General features: G+C 39.0%; 1 protein-coding gene across 4 annotated transcripts; it reads left to right on the top strand.

Annotated features, from left to right (window-relative positions):
- The first annotated feature begins 562 nt into the window (after positions 1-562).
- plcd4b (phospholipase C, delta 4b) lies at positions 563-17865 on the top strand. Of its 4 annotated transcripts, none has more exons than XM_063887593.1 (16): positions 563-826; positions 4161-4211; positions 4406-4564; positions 6005-6235; positions 6912-7039; positions 7582-7813; positions 8238-8439; positions 8773-8917; positions 9587-9739; positions 13235-13405; positions 14527-14683; positions 14779-14895; positions 15522-15700; positions 15874-16006; positions 16118-16267; positions 16970-17865. In XM_063887593.1, exons 2-16 carry the CDS (start codon positions 4193-4195, stop codon positions 17074-17076), a joined length of 2283 nt encoding a protein of 760 aa, XP_063743663.1. In that variant the 5' UTR covers positions 563-826; positions 4161-4192; the 3' UTR covers positions 17077-17865. The 4 variants fall into 4 exon arrangements, with proteins under 4 accessions (XP_063743663.1, XP_063743662.1, XP_063743664.1 ...); XM_063887592.1 differs by having other exon boundaries at positions 4158-4211; XM_063887594.1 differs by having other exon boundaries at positions 4115-4211.
- The last annotated feature ends 19 nt before the right edge of the window (positions 17866-17884 follow it).

Genomic DNA, 17884 nt, shown 5'->3' with positions numbered 1-17884 from the left:
GTATTAATAAACCAAAAACTGCAAAGTAACTAATTGTGTCAAAAATTAAAAGTACAATACTTAGTAATGATGAGTAAATGTACATTACATTCCACCAATGACCAATGAGGTCTCTTCTCTGCAGAATAGCCAAGATGTTCGGTGTAGCCGCTGCTCAGACTAACGCAATCTTCTGATATCATCAAATGTTAAGAGTCTTTATCATGCACAACAGAGTAGAGCTTATTCCTCATTGTTTTATGAATTGGCTTCTTTCCCAGACACAGCAGACCTTTTTCCCAGGATTGTGTTAGCCGTTATCAGAGCTGATACAGACACATGGAGTCTCCTCAGCAGAGCATCAACTATCAGCCGGAGGATGAGGGAGAAAGACAGACAGAGTGAGGAGGAGCAGACAGGGGGGAGTGACCCTTTACCAGATGCAGAGAGGGGTCTGCGGATGGCGGAGCAAGGGAGTGGCAGGAAAGGAAGGAAGGCTTGGGGGGGGGGGGGGGGGGGGTGAAGCAGAGCGTACCAGTGTGCGGCAGCAGTGACTAGGGAATCAGATTTCCTGGAGGCAGCAGTAAGAGGGGAGGAGAGAGGAGGCAGAGCCAGATTTCCCTTCAGACACTCCCAGTCTTTAAGACCCTAAGCTCAGCTAACAGTCCCTGGACTCTAGAGTCTGGATCTCAGTGTACAGAGCCAGTGTGACGTACACACACCCCTAAATTTATCCAGCCATCCAGGGTCCTACCCCTCAATATCTGAGGCTTTCCCTGGGACAGCTGTCTCCTGAAGAGGACCGGCCTCTGGACTCACAGTAACCCCTGTGAGGTCTGTACTGTTGGTAAGTACAGCTCTGTATCCCTATGAACCAAAAGCTAGTTGTAGTTTATGTGACGCAGTCCTTCTTTTTTTAGCTGCAGTAGCACAGGCTTTGCTGAAGTGATGCTTTTGTGTCTCATGTTTCTGCCTCTGGTTCTAATTAACTGTGAGTAATCCTCCCTCCCCTTGCAGTTTGGAGTTATATGTGTATTTAAGTGGACTTACAGTGCCGCCTGACTTATTTGTTGAATTCTTCACATAATTGCGTGCAGGAAAACGCAGTAAATATGAGGACAAAGATCCTTACTCTACAGGGGAAATGAAGCATTCCTGTGATGGAGGAAACAGATTTAAAGAAGAAGCACACAAAATAAAAGTACCAAGCTGTTGGCCCTCATGACTGAGCTGTTTATTCCCACTTTCAATCCTGTCTGTATGCACATTAGTCATGTCTTTGTGTGTTTGTGTGTGTGGTCAGTAAACTCCCTGAAGAAGTGGCCTTGTGTGACTCATCTGGCCCAGGAGACGCTTCAGCATGGCCCCAAAAATAAAACATAACGTGACCTAATTGCAGTTTAGAAGTCTGCACGTTATGCATGAAGGAGGGGTTGTTGATCTTTTGAGAGTAAGATCTGAAAAACTTGGATGTGAAAGAAAAAAGTCTTAGACGTGGCTCTGCAGTGAAAGCACAACACATAAAAGCACACAGTTCATGGAGCAAATAGCTGTGGAAAATAACTCTCGCTTTCATGGTGTGTCTGTTTTTGCAGCAGGAGTGTGATATTAAATTGTGAAACAACTGTGAAAGCATTCCTTGGATTATTTCAGTCATAGCTACTGTGGTGAGAAGTCGGTTTATTTTTTTTAAAACTTGCCAGGGAGGGCTGGCACAGAGGATTTAGAAACTCTCAGAGCCCAAGGTTAGATCTTGTTGTTTCAGGAGACAATGAAAGGAAAGGATAGATGTCAGACAGGAATACAGATATGCAGACTTTAGAAAACCTTCCCTTACCGGAAGTCTTTTATCTAGATTTATCAGCAAACAACAGATAAAGCAGGCGTTTATCAGCTTTCACTCATAAGCAGCACATTTGCCTCATTCTGTTTGGGTTTCTTGGCTTTTAAAAGGATGGTGTAAGGGTTAAAAGGATTGGATGATTTGCAAAACACTCACATTTATGATTTTTGGCCATAGGAATAATTTTACTTGACTTTCATGAAACAATGGTCTTGTGTAACTCAGCCTAACAATAGTTTCAACATTTCTCCCTTGCAAATTTATATCTGTCCCACACATATTGCTTTAGGTTCTCATCATATTTTGACCCACATAGAAGAATTGATGAACTTGCAATGAAGAAGGTTTTTGGAATCATGCCACTCTGTGTCTTAAAAGCATGTCCACATGTTGATAATGCTTGGTGTATGAGGCATTTAAGATAACAAATATCTTGCTTTTATTATTACTACTATGTCCCACACATCCAGTGACCTGTCATTATCAGGCCAGTGGAATAGGTTTGTTCTGAATCTTTATGTGAGCTTATTTATAAAACATGAATCCATAATACGTCTTGACTGAATGCTATGTTCGCTAGGCTAGTTTTTTAGTTTACTTTTTCAGCTGTTTGGACCAAATTGTTTGTGAGAAGCTACAGTATAGTGAAATAAAGTTGGACACATTTGCTTAAAGGGATTCAACTTTGATTCAGACAAAAAAAAGTCTACAGCCATGCTAACAGCCATGTTACCTAAATGCTAACATCGGCATGCTAACATGCTCACAATGACAGTAGGCTACTGATGTTTAGCAGGTAGGCTATCATGTTATATTACTTCTCCACAACGCTTTTGAAGTCCCATTTTTGCAGTTTACAAGTGTATGCTTTGGGAGGTTGTTGTGATTCATAGTTTTTGGTTTCATTTGGAACCAGAGAATCTGCGGATTAATTCCATACATGCTTTGTTATGATTGTCTAAAGTTGTAATGTTGGATGTACCCAATTCAGTGGCAATCCCTGCAATAGTTGTTGGGCTTTTCTAGTCAAAAACTGAAATATAAACGACATGATGCCTTTTGTTACACAGCATCAACCAAGTCACTATGATATTACCACTGGGAACAATGAATATCTGAAACAAATGTCATGGTTGTTAATCCTGTAGTGGAAATACACAGTCTGGTCGAAAGTGGTGGCAGATTGACCTGACAGAAAAAAAACAGTAACATTGCTGTAGTGCCACACGGTCAACATGGCTAAACAAGTTCTACATTATGTTACTGTTGTGTTTGATAAATGAAAGCTCTCCTTTAATTATGGCATATTCTTGTAGCGTTTTGTCCCATATCAAAAATAAAAGTCCAGAATTAGAAATCATTATCGAATAGTTATTGCATTTCAATCACATGCAGGTAAATCAAATGTAAAAAATCTGTCTTCTATTGATTCTTATGAGATAAACTGTATCTGAGGTGGGCGCAGACTACTGAATATGTGTTGTTATTAGTCAGCACACAGACTGCAGGACTTGCCATTCCCATACCTTGGCATTTACTGCCGTTATTCTACAATATCATTAGACAGTGTGCCAGTATACTCTCTTTTTCAGGAGGAGATCATGTTAAGCAGACTTGGAGCTGTTAATTCAGCAGAAGAGAAACTTTGTAAAGTGCACTCAAAACTAAAGTTTGTGTATTAAAAATCAATTCCCCATCACTAATGTGGAAAATAAAACAGCAAATGGAATAGATTAGGAGATCATGGAGACCTTTTTACGCTGTTGCAGTTTTTATTGATATAATGGGCATACTGGGCAAATATGGGTACTGATTTCCATATTTTACCTTAATTGAATCATTTGTATTATTCAATATGTTTGATAGCATTTTTGTATTTCTTTTTCATCTTACTATCATTTTCAAGTTAATTGTGGTATTCTATCCCTACTTGAGTGTTCAAAACATGTGTAGTTTCCATTATTGTATAGGTTTTTGTGCTGCATTTCTAGCATAAAAGCTGCTACATAAATCAAGTTTTCTTAATACTTTTGCCAGCTTAGGTTTTGAGCCCAGATATAACAGTTCAAACAGTAAGGATAACCTTCATCCTCTTACTCCCCAGCTGATTGTAGTTTTGTGAGACACTGTATCACTTTGAATCAGGGTGTTGCTGAAAGTGTGCTCAGCAAACCCTCTGTGGACAGATGGAGATTAGTATTATGCTGTGATTGTTTGTATTGAGATAGTATATGAATCAGCTGAATTAACAGCTTTTAAAGCTTTTACTTAATCCACTTTGTTTGGAAACAGAGACAAGCTTTGGAACAATTCACCGACATCTGCTTCTCTTTAGCAGCACATTTCCATTGGCATGATTCAAGAATAGCAATGGATCTTGAAGGTTCACGTAAGTAAATGTTATTCACTTAAACTGATGATAGAAAAATTGTGATGATTTTGAAATCTCTCTGAGGTTCATATTCTCCCAAAGGCCTCCTTCTATTTAGAAGTTGAGCTCAGTTTTTACTTGAATCACTGATGACAGTATGGTACCTGAGGTGTGACATGATGCACGTTTGACTTTTTACACTGACTGTGCAGGCATCCAGGATGACCCACATATCAAGGTGATGATGGCAGGGTCGACTCTGAGAAAAGTAAAGTCACGTTCATGGAAGAAACAGCGACATTTCCGCCTTCTGGAAGACGGCATGACTATCTGGTACAAGTCCAGATGGGCAGGGAAGGGCCACTCCACCTGTGAGTGCTTCAACATTTGCATGTTAGCTTGCATGATTGTACTGACATATTAACAGTTGTTTTATTCATATGCTCCGGCCAGTCTCTGAATACAAAGTCCACATTATAATGCATTGGGTTCCATGAAATGTGTGTCACATTACAGGTTAAAAATGTTAACTTGCACTTGAACAGCATTTCCTCTCTGGCAGTATGTAAACCCTATTTTCTGTAGTATATCTGGACCTCAACTTCATGGTCCTTTCATTATCTTAGTCTAAACTGTCAGGGCTACAGTAGCTAGACCCAAAAACAGACACAGGGACAAGCAAGTGGGTGAAAGGTAAGTTCTTTATTAGCAGGCTTGCGTAAGTTGCTGTAGGGAAAAAGGGGATCCAGGGTTGAGCTGGCATTCTGGCTGGAGGAGTTGAAGGGACTGGCAGGGTTTCCATTTATGGCAATTATCCAGCAGATACTTGCTATTGGAGCAGGATTCTCTAGAGAAGGAGCTGGTTTGATTGATAGGCAGCTGTGCTGAATACTGATTTAGGCCAGGTGAGTAGTGAGAAATACAAGAGAGGGACGTTTTTTTGCACAATGTAAGATATACAGATCACCCTCGAGTCTGTACAGTATTTCGAGCTAGCAGTTTCATAGCTTAGCTTACTGTGTGAGAAATGTTAACAGCTAGCTGGTAGGTTATTTGGAGGGTGTTCAGTATGGGTTGTAGGTGTGTTTTGACATGAGCCATTAGCAGCCTTTCAAAAAGCTCCATGATGCAACAGGGCAGTATTAGCCTTTATGCTAATAAAATTAACATGTTAATTATCAAGTTTAGTACATGCATGTAGGCCCATTTTGAGCCATGTTCAGGGTTTAGCTACATATTTAGCATACATACATGAGAGTGGTTTATTTGGGCCATACAGGGTCCCCAGATCCTAAATTCACTCCAACAATAGTGGTAGTAATATTTTGGGGGTTTTCATCACTAAAGTACAATATCACTAATAATGGGTCCTATATTATCCAATCTTGTGTCCCTTGTAGAGAAACCCTGTGTTGAAATATTATTTTAGGATCGTAATATGTTGTGTTCAAACTGAACACATCCCAAAGCTATTACTTAAATAAAATATTTTATTGGGTTGATTTTTATTGACAGGCCATGTTGGTTTCTAGGCTTCTGTGATAGTAATGGAGCTGCCATGTATTGCTCGGGTTATGAAAGGGCCACAGCACCAATTTTATTTTCTGTACTGAAGTACACCACAGTTGGAGTAAAAAATCTGACCAAGAATAATAAGTTATTATGACAGATATTTGGAAATACAATAAACAAAATAATGATTATAATCCAAAAGCACCTTTTAGATATAATTTGATATCTGTTGATAAATGTAAATTAAAGAATAAATATAGTGAAATCCTCCTAACACTGAACCCCTCCCGATGTCTCAGTCTCAGTTACAGAGATGGAGGCGGTGCGTGAGGGCCACCAGTCGGAGGTCTTGCTGAGCACTGCCGAGGACTTCCCCGCTGACCTCTGCTTCACCTTGGTGTTTCACGGTCGCCAAGGCAACCTGGACCTTGTGGCTGAGACACCGGCGGAAGCTAAGGCCTGGATCCAGGGGGTGCGCAAGCTGATCCACAAGGCTCAAAACATGGATGAGAAAGAGAGGCTGGACCAGTATCCTTTCACTCTAGTGGATTACTTTGTTTGCTATTTTATTAAAATCAAGAGTTGTGTCTGGTGTTAGCTGGTACCACACAGGCAAAGTAGTCTTGCTTAAATTACAACCCATACTAAAAAAGGTAGTATTGCGTTTTATGATTTAGAGACAAACAAATAGATAGACATAAAACAAAAATGATGGTGTTGATCATCCCTTTCTATTAATAAATGAACATGATTTTTGAATAAAAGTTAGCAATCAAGTAATATAAGAAAGCTGGGTGGTTTTATGTGCAGTGCTTTTATTTCTAATGTTAATTTGCCAGAGAAAACACCAATCAAAAAATGATTCAGATAAAACCATCAAAGTTTTTTTTTTTCATCTAGGCCTCCCTGTTAACTGGACATAACATGCACACTTTACACTTACACTTTACATTGTACATTTACGATCTGTATATTTCTTATTTTTATTTCTAATTTTTTGCTATGCTTCATATTGTATTGTATTTTGCTGCGAAACAAAAAAAATCCCAATTTGGGATAAATAAAGTATTTCTGATTCTGATTGTGATTCTGTTATAGAGCTCCCCAGCTGATGGCAGGACTTTTTGGAAACTTAATTATTTTTAAATTTAAATTGCTGTTGTGTCTTATTTCATAAAAAGCATTTCCCTTAGCGTCTTCTCGGGTGGGTCTGGGACTGGTTTAAGAAAGCAGACAAAAACAAAGATGGGAAGATGACTTTCAAAGAGGTGCGGAAACTGCTGAAGATGATGAACGTGGAAATGAATGAGGATCATGCTTTCCATCTCTTCACGGTGAGCTTTTAAACTTCTTTGGATAAGGTTGCTTCTTATTGGAACCTGCCTCCCTTAGGTGGCTTTTTTTTGTGATATATATTTCTAAGTTTTTTCTCCTGTGTTTACAAGTAAAGGAAAGGTGAGTAAAATGTCTTTCCAGTAAATTATTTCTATGTTCTCCTATTTTTAGTTCATCCGTGAAAAAAGAGTTTAATTCAGTATTGGGTGTTCATATCATTCTCCCTTCGACCAAGAGTCTGAAGTGCACCTCAACCTGATACGTGAAATATATTTTAATTGGCACCAATAACGCTTTCAGTGTTTAGTTTTTAAGTACTTTTAGTACTCCAGCTTCTTATTGCAAAAATGAATATTACAACAAAACACTTGGATACTTTTCTGGACCAAAAAAAGTGAACGATCCAGCTTTTTAATCTCTCGTCTGTCAGTTATGTTGTAGAACAGAGCTAACTAAACATTTCCAAACCCAGACACAATGTAACAAACCAAAGACAATTAGGTGCAACAAATATCGAACTAAAGCCTTTTCATTTTCACAGATGGCAGACAAGTCGGACAGTGGCTCTCTGGAAATCGAGCAGTTTGTCTACTTCTACAAGATGCTGACTCAGCGGGATGAAGTGTGGAAGGTGTTCCAGGACTACTCTGGAGATGGAGAGAAGTTGATGGTGGAGGAGCTGAAGAACTTCCTGGACATGGAGCAGCAGGAGGGAGAGAAGAGTTCCCAGCATGCCCAGGAGCTGATCAACTGCTACGAACCATCAGAGTCAGGTAAGTTGGCAAGTTGCCTCTAAAATACAGTCATATATGATTTATGCAATATTAGGAACGAGCATAAGCTGTTCGAATCATAAATACATCATTGGATATTAATAATTAATATGCTCAGAGTTTTTCCAGAGAGTGGTTGTAAGTGATAAAAGCTGTATATTACTACATTGCTTCATGTGATGTGTTTTTTTAGAACAATAAGGTCCAACATATCAGTAATATTATATTGTAATGCAAATGTGTTTTGTATGGAAGCCAAGAACAGCCGTCCCTGCAAATGTGTTTTTAAAATTTTGTTATCCCGAGGTCACCAGTCAGTTATCTTGAAGCAACAAAATAAGGAAATTACGTCATGAACTTTTGTTTATAGTAAATTGAGATTTTTTTGTAAGTTTATATAAACCTGGATTGTGCTCTTGTGCAGCAAAGAAGCAAGGTGCCATGTCCTTAGATGGCTTCCAGATCTACCTGTGCTCTCAGGAGGGCTCCATATTTAAACCTGAGCTCCGGGAGCTTCACCAGGACATGAGCCAGCCGCTCAGCCACTACTTCATCTCCTCCTCACACAACACCTACCTCCTGGAAGACCAGCTGCGAGGACAGAGCAGCCTGGAGGCGTACATCCAGTAAGGCTGCTGCACATGCATGCAACATGGTTTACTCTGTCTTGGCTTTCTGGCATCTCTGTCGAAAAACCTTCTTTTTCTTTCCCCTTTTTTGTGGACTTTATGGACAATGAGTGACTCTATTCATACATGGACTCAATGAGCTGAGAATCATTTATTAACAATGTCATTAGGAAGGTATCAGTACTCCTCATTAAGGCAAAATCATAGGTAAAAATAATGTTATATAGATCAAAATGAAAGGTGTGTGTGTGTGTGTGTGTGTGTGTGTGTGTGTGTGTGTGTGTGTGTGTGTGTGTGTGTGTGTGTGTGTGTGTGTGTGTGTGTGTGTAGGGCCCTGAAGAGAGGCTGCCGGTGTGTCGAGGTGGACTGCTGGGATGGCAGTGATGGGGAACCCGTCGTGTATCACGGTCACACTTTAACTTCCAAGATTCTCTTTAGAGACGTCATATCAACGCTGAAGGAATACGCCTTCAAAGTGAGCTGCACAAGCATATTACAGGGTTCTTTCACCCAAACCATATTCCATCACTAGCAGTATTCAGCCATGCAGTCCACTCAGGTTTTCATATTCAATTCAATAGCAGCATTTTTAGCAAGAATCTATTTTCTAATTAAAGACCTCACTGTGAAAAGTTTGCATTGAAACATGAGGAATGGGTTTAAATTTCAAACTGTTGATAGTGTGTTCTGTGTATTCCCACAAAAAAAAAAAAAAGTCTAAAGTATGTTCATATCGTTGCACACAACTGAAATCATTTTAAAAATCAGTTTTGGGTGCTAAGCAAACAAACTGTTGAGTACTGTTGTGCACATTAAAGTGTGAAGACAACATGAATTTGGAAACCCCTCCCTGCCCCTGGAACAGCTGTACCCCTGCTGCCTGAGCCACAGTACATGGAAAACAACCACCAACTTCCCATGTGTCTCTACTTCTGAATTTTATCCTACTAAAACGTTCCTACCCAACGTTAGAATTATATGATGAAGAAACTGTTCTAGAGGTTTGTGAAAACTTGCACTTAATGGAAATTCAACACAGTAGTTTTATCACTGTGTTTGCAGGAGCTGATGGAATTACACCAGAAATAAGAAAACAGATTAAATTTAAAAGACATTATTGTGTCCTCTGTTTCCTGTTCGATAGGCATCCAACTTCCCTGTAATTCTGTCCCTCGAGAATCACTGCTGTGTGGAGCAGCAGACCGTCATGGCCAAGCACATTAGAGACATCTTGGGGGACACACTGCTGTCCACCCTGCTGAATGGGCAGGTCCCTCAACAGCTTCCTTCTCCACAGGTAAGCGTATGAGGTTGTTTTTATAGTCCCCGGATAGTGGTTAGTGGAGCCTCTGCACGGCCCTGTAACCTGCTGTATATGAACGAGTCTCTATTCAACGTTATCTGGTCATTGGTGTGTTAACGGGGATTTGGCTGACAAGCTTTCTAAAAGCCGGCGATTCCACATAGGACAGAGGCTGCAGATCTTCAACACTCTGCCACGAGTCTCTGAACTTCTCTGGATTCAAGCAGCAGACCCAGGGAAAGTTACCTTCTGTTGCTTTGGCCTGCGCGCGCAGCTCTCCATTGTGAATCTGTTCCTGCAGCCCTCTTAACCTATAGTAAACAGGCTTACTGAGTTACTGTTCTACCTGCACAATTATTTCTCTGATGTCTCGCGATTTTTGTGATATCTTAGAAACTGAACACCCCATCATTTGGGGTTAAAATGTGTTGCAACTGCGTTACTGAGAATTGTAACGGGTATTATATTACCCAAATTTCAGAAGTAATGCGTTATATTACTGCGTTACAGCAAAAAGTAATAGATTACTGTAACTCCGTTACTTTTGTAACGCGTTACACACAACATTGCCAGTTTCATTTAAAGAAGCGATGGATATGGCTTTTTGGCATCTAGCAATGAGTTTAGCTCACTTCTCTCTTTACAAATTGTTGAGAACCGTCGGTATTTAGGTAATTATTAGGTTTTCCTGGGCTACTGTAAAAAAAAAAACCTAGCTGTGAACATGGCCGACTGTAGATATGAGGATTTATTCTAAGCTTACCAGAACCCCAAATGGTGACCAAATACAAAACATACGACCTTCCCATTAGCACCGCTTCACTTACCGGTAGTTTTGTAATAGCAAATGTTAGCATGCTAACACACTAAGCTAAGAGAGTAAACAAGGTAAACAATATACATCCTAAACATCATGCTCTCATGTTAACACTGTCTTTGTGAGCATGTTAGAATTGGCATGTTAGCATTTAGCCTAAGCATTTCAGAGATAAAACGTCTCCATTTATTATAATGTTAAAGTCTTATTAAGCTTCAGTTAACATTCTGCTCTGAGTTTCACTGTTAGAACTGTTGCAGTGTTCTTTGTTTGAAGACCAAGAGTTGGTCTGAAGTAGACCAGGAATCTTCTAGTTTAAGTTAAACAGTATTAATGCAATAGTACAGTAGGCTTATGGAACACAGCTGGTCTATATCCAATTCACTGATCCACAGTCCACTATAAGCAATTATCTGTCTAGCAGTTGCATGGATAAAAGAGACCGTTCCTCTATCTAACATTGTGTTTTATATTCCCACCTTATATTTGGTCTTATTCCATGGGCTGGGGGGTGGCGGGCGGGTCAATGCCTCTTAGCGCATTGTTGATTTAATCAGATCTTCAGATGATTCATCAGTCAACTCAATCAGATCTTCAGATGATTAATCAGAACTTCAGTCGCCCTCAAAGAGAGGCGTGACCAAATAACATCCTTTATAACATATATATATAACACTCTTTGGCTAGGCAAATTACACAATCAAGCACATAGTAACATTTGATATATTGATTATTCTCACAGAACTGAAAGTTTTCAGGCTATACCCAGCCATACACAATTCCGAAACATTTAAAGGATTCATGGTTAGTGTGTACCGTGCTATCCATCTTTCACTAATCCTGAAAGCATAATCATTGACAAACTTCCAAACAATGTTCCATTACAGCACTTAGAACGATCAATGCTAACTCAAAGTAATGGCAAATAAATGCTATGAGGTATTCCAGTGAGGCTTTTGTCAATTAAATAGAGGTGCATTGCTGCATTTAGTTAGGAGACAGAAAAGTGCAGGAAGATGGAACACCTTCATGAGTAGTCTCTGTACGGAAGACAACAAGTACTTAAATGCTGGGACATTTGAGTTTCCTGTTAATATAATGCTGGTGTATCCCACATTCCAACACTAATTCTGCACATTCATGGGCGTATTAAGAGACAATGTGCCCCCGGGCAAAGACATGCTAAAGGCCCCATAACCCCCTCTACACAACGGCAAGACACAAAGACTACATAGTTGTTTAACCTCAAATTAAATGTTTATCTGTTCTGAGTGTCTTTGGGTTGATTTTGTGTCTCTTTGTTGGTCATTTTTGCGAGCCCACTTCTGTCTCTTTGCAATCAATTTCAGTATCTTTGTATTCCTTTAGTGTCTCTTGTAGTCTCTTTTTGTTTATCTTTGAAGGCGTTTTATGTCTCCTTGTTGTTATTTCATGTGTCTTTGAGGTCTTTTTGCTTTATTTTATTGGTGTCACTTTATTTATTCTATGTGGTCATTTAGCGGTTTTTTTTTGTATTGTGTGTCTTTGGAATCAATTTTTCGTGTGACTTGTAATTTTTGTGTATCTTTTGTGTTACGGTTGGTCATTTTGAGTCTCTTGAGTCACGGACGATCTGGGCCTTTGCCCTGTAGGCCCATACAGTGATACATCTATGCAGGGTGCGATTTGACAAAAAAACAGAAGGGGGGATGTTTTTATTTATTTATTCATAGACAAGAACATTGGACTTTTAACTTGCATAACTAGGGAGAAAAAAACGCAAAAAGTAGACAGGCCCTTTTTTCGGGTCCGTGGATTAGTCCCCATCACAACATGGCAAAACTTTTAATAACCCATACATGGATTTCTATTCAACGTCACAAAAACATGCGTACGCACTAACAGGCAGAAAGCACCATAGAACAGCATCAATGCTCTCCATGAAAAGACCCTCCAATTAACTTAAATCAAACACTCAAAATAATTCACTAAATAGCACAACGTGCTGTCAACACTCAGGGACAGGTCTGGAAAACTAGACAAAGTAAACAGTCGGCTCTGGTGACAAATTTGTGGTGGCTTTTTCGTTTTTCCTATCGGGGCATTGTCTGCAGCATTTCGGCCCTCTTCTATCCACAATTCTGCAAATGGGTCCTGTAAAGTAAGATGATATGCTGCTCTGAACGCGTTTCATGTTTGGTTCAGCGCTGTTTTTCCTGCGAAGTTCCCGCACAAAAATGTTACAATGTTTTTGTGTTCGATGACGTTCAGAAATATGCACCGTCTGCCAGAAGGCTGCTGAATAGCCTACTCTGATGTAAAGACACTGAAGATCGTTAGATTTCAAGAGTTTAAGTAGTCTAGCAGTTAAGTTGCATTCATCGCTATCAAGGGGGGGAAATCCTTGTCCCCACCGGAGATAAAAATAATTTAGCAGAGGTAGGGATAGGAAAACCAGAGGGGGGGAAATCCTCACCATCCCCCCCTACAAATCGCACCCTGCATCTATGGAACATTCAACTATCAATAATCAATTTCTTTATGTAACTGTATTAGATTAAGATCTGAAATCAACTCAGTCATTAAAAAACCCCAAAAGATACAACAATTGAAGAAGAGCAACAGTCTTATACAGTATAGTAAGTTCACAAACTGCTATCACCAATCTGTGCCTTTCTTGGTGTTCCTTACAGGAGCTGAGATGTAAGATTTTTGTGAAAGCCAAGAAAATAAGCGATACAGAAGGCAGTCTTGATGAAACCCTGACCGATGACATTAGCGATGAGGACGAGATGACCAACGTTGAAGCTGAAAGCCTGTCTACAGAGGAACCACCAGCTGGGACCTTGAATCAAGATGGGAAGGTATCATTGATACTTGGATATTGATTTTCAATAAGTCTTGTACGCTTTGATGCTTGATCTCTTTGAACAAGGAAAAAGTCCTTCTTCTTTTTAGATATAACTGTTTCCTTATAGATAGTGGAAGTGAAGAACAAAGAGAATTGGATCAAAAGAGGTTGTAAATCAAGACAGGAGTGAATGGAGCTTGATTGTAGAGAGAGACAGGAAACTGGGTTTGGACACAAGAGACAGAGTGGCGAGACTGGAATGAAAGAAGGGAGATAGTGAAAAGAAACAGGAAACGTAGACAGATTTGAGAGACAGCATCCAATATCTGTCTTTTTAGCTGTCGGAAACCTTGTTATTTATTTTATAGCCACATGTAACAACAGTAATACATCTTTAATTAGAGGTAATGAGAGCGGGAAGGAATCCTAATTGTTTAACCAGATTGATTTGAAAGCTTTTATGGAGCAACATTCATTAGAAGATGTTTTTTATCAACCGCTAACAATGTTCTTAACAGTCCAGTAATTAAATAATAATTACTCAGTAAATGTCCACTGATAACATGATACATTTAACAGTGTGGAAAAATTGGGAAAGTATGTCAACAGCTAAACAAAATTGCAACCAAAAGATGTGGTAATAGTTTGCGTAGTTCAATCTGGATCGGTTCATCGATTATTTCTAATGCAGTATCAAAGTGAAACATTGATACGTAACATCACTGAAATAACCTACAAAATAGTAGAAAAGACATTTATATAACAAATATATAAAATACATTATGTATATCCACATAATTGTGTAATTCTTGCTCTAACGGAGTGATTTGAGAGTTTTGTTTAACTTAAGGACAAATTATTTTAGAATCATTTGTTTATTTATATTTTTCAAGAACAATTTCTAAGTTTTATTTAGTATGTAAACAAATAAATAGGTAATTATTATAAAATGTTCAACTTTTTAAATAAGTTGGAAATTCAGTTTACTATTAAAAATATAATTGAATTACTGGCCTCTAATTTACAGGGTTAGATTCAACCCTTATGGCCACAGCTCACCATACATGCTGTTGAAGTGGTGGGTATAGGATTTAATCATTGACTATTTTTGTAATTTATTCTCCCATTTTGCAGAAATCCAAGTCCAAACTGTCTAAGGAGTTGTCAGACTTGGTGGTTTACTGTAAGAGTGTCCACTTCCACGGCTTCGAATACGCCCGCTCATACGACAAATGCTCCGAGATTTCCTCGTTCTCCGAGTCCAAGGCCAAGAGGCTTGCTAAAGACACAGGTACCATAAACAGGGAACAGCCGGGAACATCTTAAGTGCATGTTATATCCTTGATGTTACTGTAATATATTATACATATTTTATGTTCTCTTCAGGGACAGATTTTGTGCAGTACCACACACGGCAGCTGAGCAGGATCTACCCAGGGGCCCGAAGGACGGACTCGTCCAACTACAACCCGCAGGACATGTGGAGCGTTGGCTGCCAGATAGGTGAGGGCCGGGGGGGTGGAAAGGTTTTAGTGAAATTGCATGTGTTTGGGAAATACTGAGGATGATTGAATAAATGATACTTGGATTAAAGAGCACAAGTTGAGTAAGACACTTCAAGTTTTCTTCAACAATTCAAGGTAACTCAAAGGGGAAAATATGTCATTTTGTTGAAAAAAGTATTTCTTTAATACAGTGTTCACTGTGCACCATTAAGTTTTCCTTAAATAAAAGTCTCACCAACAAACCAATCTTAAAGTATTATCAGTAAAATAACGTAGTATGCATGGTGGCAAATTTGCAAATAATTTATTTTTGAATAATTGTTATAAATGCATTCATGTTTTCACCCTTTAATGTTGCAGCCTGTGAATTTGAAGCTTATTCTAACTTTAATTTCTCCTGAACAGTTTAATAGATAATGATATAAACTAATTAATTTCTTTATTATATTTTGTGTTGTTAGTATAACTAAAATTTAAAATAAATGAAGGGGAGAAATGTCTACAAGTTTTGCCTCCACTGGATGAACTTTGTTAGCTAGACTCTGAGTCTGCTAAATGATGTGATAGAACCAGCAAATAAAATCAAAACACAGTTAGTTCCATTATGCCCTTTCTTCCCCACAGTGGCTCTGAACTTCCAGACAGCAGGTCTGGAAATGGATCTGAACGATGGGCTGTTTGCTCAGAACGGAGGCTGTGGCTACGTCCTGAAGCCTGCCTTCATGAGGGACGGTAACACTCAGTTCAGTCCGGAGAAACCAGAGGAGCGGCCTGGCTACAAACCTCTGCGCTTATCCATACAGGTTCTAAACTGCATGACTATATAGTGGGTTTGTGTTGACAACAGCAAACTACTGCTGTCAGTGTATGTAATACAAGGGGTTGCAGCATGTCAGAAACCTAGTGAAAAACAAAGAAACAAAGTGCAAGTACAACACATTATGTAATGTGCAAATATGTGTTGTGTGTTTATCAGGTGATCAGTGGGCAGCAGCTACCAAAAGTGAATCAGAAAGAGGGCTCTATAGTAGACCCCCTGGTCAGAGTGGAGATCTATGGAGTGCCACAGGACCAGGCCAAAGAAGAGACAAGTCACATAAACAACAATGGTGAAAACATAAACAACATTCTATTATCATAGCTGGATTTGATGATGTGATGTGAATAAAGTCACATCCCAGTCGGTCATACTCTCTCCTCTGCTGCCCCTCTGCCTGCAGGCTTTAACCCGGTGTGGAATGAAACTCTAAATTTTGTTATCCACAACCCTGAACTGGCACTAGTTCGCTTTGAGGTGGAGGACTACGACAAGACGTCCAGGAACGACTTCATGGGACAGTTCACTCTTCCATTTACGTGCATACAAGCAGGTGAGCTGAAACACAAACCACCAGCGTTACAGTTCACTGCCGGGTTCATTCACCTTTCTGCCTGATTTTGGCTGGGATCATTAATTTGGCTTTTGGCAAGGGTGATAGTTTTTATTTTATTTTGGAAGGTGAACTTCAGATTCTATAATTTATTTAACAAAGTGTGTAGCTAAAAAAGGGAAATCATTTATTTGAAATGGTACTTTTTATTATTTTCCACTTGATTTATTTATTATATTCCCTACATACTGCCTGTGCTGCAGCACCCATTTTCACCCTCTGTCTGAAACCAGAGCCCAGTTTGCTCTGATTGGTTGGCTGGTAGGCTCTGTTGTGATTGGTCAACCACTTAGAGGTGTGTCGTTCCCGAGCTACCCTGCAGTATACAAAGTCATTACAATTAGCTGCACCTTTACCAGCTTTGATAACACAAATAATGCATCAATAATTATAACCAAAATACATCATATCTATTGTCTGAAATGGACCAATCTGCACAATGACTACTTTTACTTTTGACACTTTAAGTAGATTTTAAGGCTATTACTTTGGTACTTGTACTTGAGTAAAATGTTGATTGCAGGTCTATAACTTGTAACAGAGTACTCCCACCTCTGCAAATACCACACGAAGTAGAACTCAACACCAATCTTTTTGATTTTTTCTAAACCTAATTCTTCTCAATGTCTTTTCCTTTTGCAGGATATCGTCATATACATTTACTCTCTAAAGATGGAACAGCCATCCCTCCCTCCTCCCTCTTCGTCAACATCAGCATCTCAGAACTAACAAGAAGAACTCAGATCTGAGGGCATGAAGTCGCGGTTGGACACCTGTGTCTGCATTGTCTGAAGCATGAGAATAGCTGCATCAAACTTTAAACTGTTATTGGATATTTGCCTGCTGTAGTATTGGGACGGTAGGGGAGAGGAAAAGTTATTAATGTTAACAGTTTTTGCAAACTTAAAAAAGCAATCAGCGGGTCATAAATCAGACTTTGTGTACAGCATTACTCCATAAAATAATCTATTCGATTTCTTTAAGAGAGTGCTTTATTTTAATTTTATTTAAATTAGTATCATTTTAAAATAGTGTTGATGCATCTTCTTTACTTAATTTGCCAAGGAATTATAGTGTTACTAAGAAACAGGGTCCAAAGATACCATGCAGTATTATAAACATTTTTAATAAGGAAAGAACTCTGTATATATTCCTGTTCTTATAGCAAATGTTTGCAATTGTCTATTTAACTTTTTATGAAAGAAGCCCAAGAGCTTTCCCAAATTTTGCTGTCTGCAAAAAAAGTAACCTAGAGTGCTGCATGTCTAGAATATCTCAATAAATACTCAGCAGTGACAGTTACTGAAATAACTGAAAGTGTAATAATGCAACGTGAGAAACTGCCAAATAACAGTTTTATAAACCTAATGTTATAAATGTCTCACCACTTTGCATCATGTTGGTTAATCTGAGATTGAGTTGAGTTATTTGTATTCACTAATGTTCAAATTCTACAAGGTAATGATGGTTATAATGATATTGTAGATGTATATATAGACCTGTAAAAACATGCAATACATTTCCTGAGTTGTTCAACATTCAGTCCTCTGCAAATAT

The sequence above is a fragment of the Eleginops maclovinus genome, chromosome 7 (genome assembly GCF_036324505.1).
Source record: "Eleginops maclovinus isolate JMC-PN-2008 ecotype Puerto Natales chromosome 7, JC_Emac_rtc_rv5, whole genome shotgun sequence".
Taxonomy (NCBI): Eukaryota; Metazoa; Chordata; class Actinopteri; order Perciformes; family Eleginopidae; genus Eleginops; species Eleginops maclovinus.
The sequence above is the reverse complement of the archived record's forward strand: the minus strand, read 5'-3'. Positions and strand labels throughout refer to the sequence as shown.

Excerpts from the sequence above, each read along its gene's own strand:
- plcd4b (XM_063887593.1), top strand. Across the intron at positions 8,918-9,586 it reads TGAAGGAATACGCCTTCAAA|GCATCCAACTTCCCTGTAAT; the intron begins GTGAGCTGCACA and ends CCTGTTCGATAG. Across the intron at positions 14,896-15,521 it reads GAGCGTTGGCTGCCAGATAG|TGGCTCTGAACTTCCAGACA; the intron begins GTGAGGGCCGGG and ends TCTTCCCCACAG.